Genomic DNA, 7,608 nt, shown 5'->3' with positions numbered 1-7,608 from the left:
TCTACCAGAAAGACTCTTGTTTAATGGTCGGAGAACCAATGGGAGGCATTTTTTCAGCTACTGAGTATAGCCATCCTTAGGGGTGGCTATCATACACTTAGGGGCTGGGGAAATGAGCAGAGAGTATGTCTATGTGACTAACGGTGAGATGGACTTGATTTATAACTTCATTTATTCTTGAAGTGCTAAAGTGTGGTAGGCATGATGGCATTTTGGTTCCCTTAATATCTGTGTCAGCTAGACTGTGTATCTCACAGACGTGAGTATTCCCTCTGCTCTGTGAACAGTTATTCTGGAAAACAGCCAAATATGCACCTATACGTTGGAATAATGCTCTACATAAATGAGGATGAACAAACCACAACTTCACACAACAATATTGTTGAGTTTCGCAAACATAAAGTTGAATAAAAAAGCAAGATACAAAAGAGTACATAGTGTATGATTCCATTTATATAATAACTAGTTTATCATCATGGAAGTCAAGATAGGTAACCATTGTGGGGCTAGTAATTGAGAAGGGAAGAAATATGGGGTTTCTGAGAATGATTGTAATATTCTTTCTCTTGATCTTAGTGTTGTTTACATTGTCATTCTCTGAAAATGCATCAATCTGTACACTTAGGACTTGTGCACTTTTTGGTATGTATGCTATACTATTAATATTTTTGTATAAGTCTTTGTGGGTGTATCTATATATATTATTTCCATATCTTCATTTCTTTTAGATAATTACCTGTAAGTAGGGCTATAAGGTCATAGGATATGTTTAATTTTTTTTTTTTTGAGACAGGGTTTCACTCTGTCACCTAGACTGAGGTGCTGTCAGTAGCACCATCACAGCTCACTGCTTGACCTCCTGGGCACAAGCAATCTTCCCACTTTAGCTTCCCAAGCAGCTGGCACTACAGATGCACACTACCATGCCCAGCTAATTTTTTTATTTTTGGAGCGATAGTGTCTCCCTATGTTGCTTAGGCTGATCTCAAACTCTTGGACTCAAGCGATCCTCCTGCCTTAAAGTGCTGGGATTACAGGTTTGAGCCACCACACCTGGCCCTGTTTCATTTTTTGACTACTGAATTTTCCAAAGAAGTTGTAGCATTTTACACCCCTACCAGGAGTAAATGAAAATTCCAGTGTTCTACATCCTTGTCAACTCTTGTAATTGTCTTCTTTGTGTTTGCCATTCTGGTAGGTGGTCATGATTGTATCTCATTGTGGCTTTAATTTTTACTTTCCTGATAGCTTATAATATCAAGTGCCTGTTCACCATTCTAAATACTTAGAACAGGGTCAGGCACAATGTTAGCATTCAATAGATATTTGTTTAATGAATAAGGGAATTAAATATCAGGAATTTCAACATTATACCTTTTATTAAGTATGTACCAAGCTCTAAACCACAATTAATAGCAGTATGCAAAATACGACTTTTCTGTATTTCTACATGTGAAGTTCCTAAAAGCAGAGTAGTATTAACTGTTCTCTTTTTATGCATAATAGAGCGGTTAAAAGACTAGGTTCTAGCAACAGATTCCCTGGCTGTCTCATCTATTATGTGTGTGATTTTAGGAAATTCAGAAAATTGTTTCGAGCCTCAGCCTCCTCATCTGTACAATTGCTGCCATAATAGAATCTACTTCATAGTGTTGTTTTGAGGATTGAGTGAGGCAATCTATGCAATGTGTTTAGAACAGTGCCTGGCATGTAGTAAGCTCTCAGTAAATGTTAGTTTTTATTATTTTCCAGATATGTTTAAAAAAAGCTTACAATTCTTTTCTATGAACTGTGCATATGAGTAACAAAAACATGGCTTCTTTTTACAGTTAAGAAATTGAAGCTCAAAGAGTTATTGGGTTTTGTTTTGTTTGTTTGTTAGAGATGGAGTCTCGCTCTGTTGCCCAGGCTGGAGTGCAGTGGCGCGATCTCGGCTCTCTGCAAGCTCTATCTCCCAGGATCATGCTATTCTCCCGCCTCAGCCTCCCAAGTAGCTGGGACTACAGGCACATGCCACCACGCCCAGCTAATTTTATTTTTGTACTTTTAGTAGAGACGGGGTTTCACCGTGTTAGCCAGGAATCTCATCTCCTGACCTCATGATCTGCCCTCCTCGCCTCCCAAAGTGCTGGGATTACAGGCGTGAGCTACAACGCCCATCCGGAGTTATTGTTTTATATTTACTCAGGGTGCCATTACTAACACTTCCTAAAACGGAAATTTGTAGTAGGAGTTACTCCTCTTGAATAACATGGATAATTCAGTTGGTCAATTACTTGTTAAAGAAATGTGCCAATTAAAAAGTTCTTTTAGTAGGTTCATCAGTTGTAATAAATGTGCTACTCTGGTAGGGAATGTTGATAACGGGGGTGTCAACCTAAATAACAAACATAGAAAGACTCTAAAAAAAAATGGTATTGGCCAGGCGCGGTGGCTCATGCCTGTAAACCCAGCACTTTGGGAGGCCGAGGCGGGCGGATTGTGAAGTCAGGAGATCGAGACCATCCTGGCTAACACGGTGAAACCCGTCTCTACTAAAAATACAAAAAAAAAAAAAAAAAAAATTAGCCAGGCGTGGTGGTGGGCGCCTGCAGTCCCAGTACTCTGGAGGCTGAGGCAGGAGAATGGCATGAACCCGGGAGGTGGAGCTTGCAGTGAGCTGAGATAGGGCCACTGCACTCTAGCCTGGGCTACAGAGCGAGACTCCATCTCAATAAATAAATAAATTAATTAATTAAAATAAAAAAAGAAAATGATATTCATTTAATAATGGGTATTGTAATGGGAATATGTGTGCTGTAGGAAACTGTGTGTATTCAGGGAAATAAAGGAAGATAAAATTTTAAAGGAAAAGTGAGAAGGATTAAATGATTGTTTTGTGATAATTAACATTGATTGTTGGTTACAATGATCAGTAACAAGGGTGGGGCCAGTCTGAAGTTGGCAGGCCATTGCTGGGCAGATGTTCTCGCAGAAGTTTTTTTTTTTTCGTGTGTGTGTGTGTGTGTGTGTGTGTGTGTGTCTGTGAGAGAGAGAGAGAGAGAGAGAGAGAGAGATGGAGTTTTGCTCTTGTTGCCAGGCTGGAGTGCAGTGGTGCAATCTCAGTTTACTGCAACCTATGCCCCACCAGGTTCAAGCGATTCTCCTGCCTCAGCCTCCCAAGTGGCACTGGGATTACAGGTGCCCACCACCACACCCAGCTAATTTTTGTATTTTTGGTAGACACAGGATTTCACCATGTTGGCCAGGCTGGTCTCGAACTCTTGACCTCAGGTGATCCATCCGCTTTGGCCTCCCAAAGTGCTGGGATTACAGGCATGAGCCACTATGCCCAGCGTGCAGAAGTATTTTTCTGCACAAGGTTATGGTATTTGTAGAGTCTTTTGTGATAGTTCTGGTTATTATGCAGAGCTAATAAAGGTGAATTATATTCACAACTTTCTCTTATAATCTTTCTCTTCATATAAAAGTAAAAAAAAAGCAACAATAACTTGGATAGTACTAGGGAAATAAAATCCCAGTAGCAGATTCTCGGTCTCTGCCTATGATCTTTCACTCAAAATACTTAGAGGCCATGTACCCATATTTTTATGGGGTTATCTAATTTGCATGTCACCTAAAGTAATTTTAAAATTTCAAGACTACTAAATTGAAAGATCAATGGTATTGAAAGGTATCAGAATATGCCACCCTAAATATGACACTTTGGCATATTGATTATTTTGAGCTGAAGGCAGTTGAGATACAGCAAACACTAAAAGAACTCTCTGCCCTCCCTTTTACTGCCTAAAAGTGGGGCATAAATGTCCCCCATCTCTTGGACCAGATTGAGGGGAGCAGCCCTTATCACTGAAGATAAGACAGCTAGCACTGAGATGAGTCTGCATAAACAAACCTTACTAAAATAACCCTTATCTTCCACTAGTCTCCCCCATATATTTCCTAGTCACTTTCCCACATTTATTGGCCCTAGAAGCCCAAACCTCTTTTCCTTTGTCTCATCATTTCTCCATAATTTATTGCCCTTGGCTAAAATGGTATATAAACCTTGAGTCTTAATTTCTTCTTTGGGTTTTCACTGCTTCTCTGTGAAGACCCTGTGCACATAAAAATATTAACATCAATAACATTTGTATACCTTTTCTCCTGTTAACTCGTATTTTGTCAGTTTAATTTACAGATCTCCATTACTAAACCTAAGGAGGTAGAGGAAAGTTTTTTTCTCCCCTACACTATATTCCCTTTATTTCATCATTACCAAGTAAAACATTCATTTCTCACCCCCTTTCTAACAACAAAATTGACCTCTACAACCTTCTTTTTGCTTACATTTCTAGTGAGTACAAATATTTCTATTTAAGGAAGGAGGCTCAGGATGAAGGGAAAGAGAGATCTTCTCTGTTTTTCGACTTTTGGGTGATAGTGCTTTCTGTATCATTGAAAGCATTTGAATAATCTAATTTGATAAAGCACTAGAAACATTCATTAGACTCCCAATCTTGCTTTTCTGTGCAATAAAAGAGATTCCTGTGAATATTTGTAACTGTTTCTAACTTGTTTCTTGCTTATATTAATCTGCCCTTGAAAGCAAAATTTAAACAAAGAGAACTTGTAAAATTGCAGAGACTTTAGAAAATGGCGCTATATCCCATGAAAATAACCTTCAAAGAGAAACATGTAATTCTGATTAGTTTTCTTTTTTTTTTTTTTAAAGTAAAATACAACAAAATGTTTAATGAGCAAATTCGTCTTAGCAAATATGAAACTGCCACAGAGAGTAGGAGAGGGGCAGGGGCCACGGGGCTGGGCGCAGGTCGGGGGAGACTAAAGAGGAAAAATCAACTACTTAAGAAACCCAGGAGGGGACCAGAGAGGTCCAGATGCCGAAGGAACAGAGCTGTGGTCCTGAGAAGGGAGAGGGCAGGGCACTGAGGGCCGGACAACAAAATTCAAAATAGTTTGGCCATAAAATATAAACACGCTATGTTCCTACCGTGGGGAAGGGGAGGAGAAAGGGGGTCTAAGGGAGAAGGAGAGGCTGTTTTGGGAGGGGCTGGGGTCCTACCCCGCCCTGCTGTGCACCCTGTCCCCATCCCAAACCCTTCCCTCTGTGTCTGTGTGGGTGAGTGTTGTCTGTGTGGGCTGTGTGCGCACTTCCCCAGTCCCCTCCCTGCCCTAACCCCCCAACCCCCGTCCCCCACCCTTAATTGCTGCCATTCCAGTTGCTGCCGGCTGTCGTGTGTCTGCGGCTGTCACTCCTCTGCCCATCGTCTTCAGACGGGGATAAGGGAGGGGGGCGGGAGTGGGGAGAAGCCCCCAGCCAGCCCTGCCCCCACCCTCCCCCAGCCGCCTCTACCAGAAGTCCCGGCGGTGATAAGAGTCGGGGTCACAGTATTTTGTGACAACCACTCTGTTGGCGAACTTGCGGCCCGTCAGGCCCTGCATGGCTTTCTGGCAATCAAACACAGAGGTGAACTCTACAAAGATCTTTCCCCAGCCGGGCACCTCGACACCGTCCACAGGCCGGGGGATCTCGATGGACTTGACAAGCCTGTACTTGCTGCACACGTCCCGCACGTCCTCCACGATCTCCTCGTACTCCTCGTCGTCCAGCAGCTCCTCCGGCAGCACCATGTTCATGAGGCACAGGACCTCAGTCGGGTGGCCGCCCATCTGCACCTGGGAGCTCATCAGGCCCGGCACTTGCAGGGTCACCGGCGTCTGATTGATGGTGCTCAGCGTGGCATTCTTGGCTCCCACACTCGCCCTCTGGACCAGCAGCTTCTTATCCCCCAGCTGCATGCCGTTCAGCCCCGCAATGGCCTGATCCGTGACGTTGATGTCCACGTACTCACAGAAGGCGTAGCCCTTGAAGAGCCCCGAGGCACTGTCCTTGACCAGGTTGAAGGCCTTGAGGGGCCCAAAGGATGTCAGCAGCTCTTTGACCTGGTCATCGTTCAGGTAGTTGGGTAAGCCCCCGATGAACAGCTTGTGGGCAGAGTCAGGGACCACAGTGGACACAACCCCAGGCACATAGACGGAGGGGTTCTCTGACATGCCAGGAAGCGGCTGGTAGTCACGAGGCCTGCGGATCTTTAGTGACTGGCCCTGGAAGACGATGCCATCAAAGGCCATGGCCTGGGTAGTCTCTTCCACTGAGTGGAACTCCAAAAAGGCAAAATTCTTGTCCTGGTTAATCTGCACAGCCAACACCGGGTTGCCAGGGGCCTGGGTCAGCCCCCCCAGGCGCATCTGGGCGTTGAAGAAATCCATCATGGCCTCCTCAGTGATGCCAAAGGGGATGTTGCCCACGTAGAGGCACCGGGCTTGTCTAGTCATCTGGCTCCCGACCACGGGCACCGGCGTTGGGGTCACAGCCTGACCGTCAGGGGTCATGGTGGGGAGAAAAGCAGTGGCTGGAATCTGACCCGCAGCTCGCATGGCCTTGTACTGCATTGGGGTGATGTGCTCAAAGCCCGGAGGTGGCACGTCCCAGTATTTACGGACCTTCTTCTTCTTCTTCTCATGGCGGGGGGAACGAATCAGTCCACCGTGCTCCTCTTTGGCGCCTCTGGTCAAAGGTTTGCTTCGTCGCCGCCTGTCCCGGGAGGCGCTCCGCTGGTCCCGGTTGCGCCGGTCACGGCTCCAGCTCCGGCGTTTGCGGTCCCGGCTTCGAGAGCGGCTGTGGCTGCGCTTCCTATGCCGGTTCTCCTTGTCCCGCTCTTGTTTATTCTCGTTGAGCTGCCGCTCGAACTCGTCGAAGTCCGACATGCTGAGGCGGCCGCGTAGGGCCCTGTGCAGCTTTCGCCTCGCCTTGCCGCCCGCTCCGTCCGCTTCGGCTACTTCCGCCACTGGCTTCCGCTACTTCTGGCCCTGATTAGTTTTCTTACTTGTTTTTTTTTTGTTCTGATAATAATGTTGAAATTGACATCTCCATATTCCTAAAAAGAAAAAATACATTTATGAGATGTTTTTCTTAAACCAGTTAACCTTTTCCCCCTCTGGTGTGAATGGAGCGGGGAGTTGTCTGACTGCTAGACTTCACCATTTAAAAATGATTAACAATCTTATTTAAATAAACAATTGTGAGATATACTTTTATTAGCTCAAATGACTTAACTGATTTTCTTTGTGTATTTGATATGACCTGTTTCACCAGCTTGAGGGAAAAATCACTTCATATTTTCATCTCCATACACCTTACTTGTCAAGAACTTAAATTTCTCCCACTTTGGTTTTCTTCTGCTCTTCCCAGTTGCCCAAGAATCTTTGGACTGAAGCCTTGGTGCTTCCACACATCAGGTAGAGTGCAAGGTGGGAAGTCCAATCAGCCCATTAGTCAATGGTTGCTTTGGATGCTGTCACTCAGTTACGCTGTTGAATATCTTGGACAGCCTGATGAACTCTTGTGCATTATTTCACTGCTACCCTTCCTGGCACAGATCTTGGCAAAAGCTGCTATTGATGACCTGGAGTTGGGCTCCAAGATTACATTTACATGCTCAACTCCTTCGCCTGACGTTGTGTGGCTGCAGATCTACATGGGCTCCAGACTCAGCTCCACTCTGTACCAGGGTCAACCTCCACACTTTGCCTTTCAGTTGAGCA

General features: G+C 44.9%; 1 protein-coding gene across 1 annotated transcript; it reads right to left on the bottom strand.

Moving 5' to 3' along the window:
• Positions 1–4,696: 4,696 nt before the first annotated feature.
• Positions 4,697–6,867, bottom strand: LOC117062488 (splicing factor U2AF 65 kDa subunit-like). The gene has a single exon (XM_033176062.1). The coding sequence runs from the start codon at positions 6,769–6,771 to the stop codon at positions 5,353–5,355; it is 1,419 nt and encodes a 472-aa protein (XP_033031953.1). The 5' UTR covers positions 6,772–6,867; the 3' UTR covers positions 4,697–5,352.
• Between the last annotated feature and the right edge of the window lie 741 nt (positions 6,868–7,608).

Source organism: Trachypithecus francoisi, unplaced genomic scaffold, assembly GCF_009764315.1.
Source record: "Trachypithecus francoisi isolate TF-2019V2 unplaced genomic scaffold, Tfra_2.0 Lachesis_group17, whole genome shotgun sequence".
Taxonomy (NCBI): Eukaryota; Metazoa; Chordata; class Mammalia; order Primates; family Cercopithecidae; genus Trachypithecus; species Trachypithecus francoisi.
The sequence above is the reverse complement of the archived record's forward strand: the minus strand, read 5'-3'. Positions and strand labels throughout refer to the sequence as shown.

What these genes read in the sequence shown, in the direction of transcription:
- LOC117062488 (XM_033176062.1), bottom strand. Translation starts at nt 6,771, where the DNA reads ATGTCGGACTTCGACGAGTTCGAGCGGCAGCTCAACGAGAATAAACAA.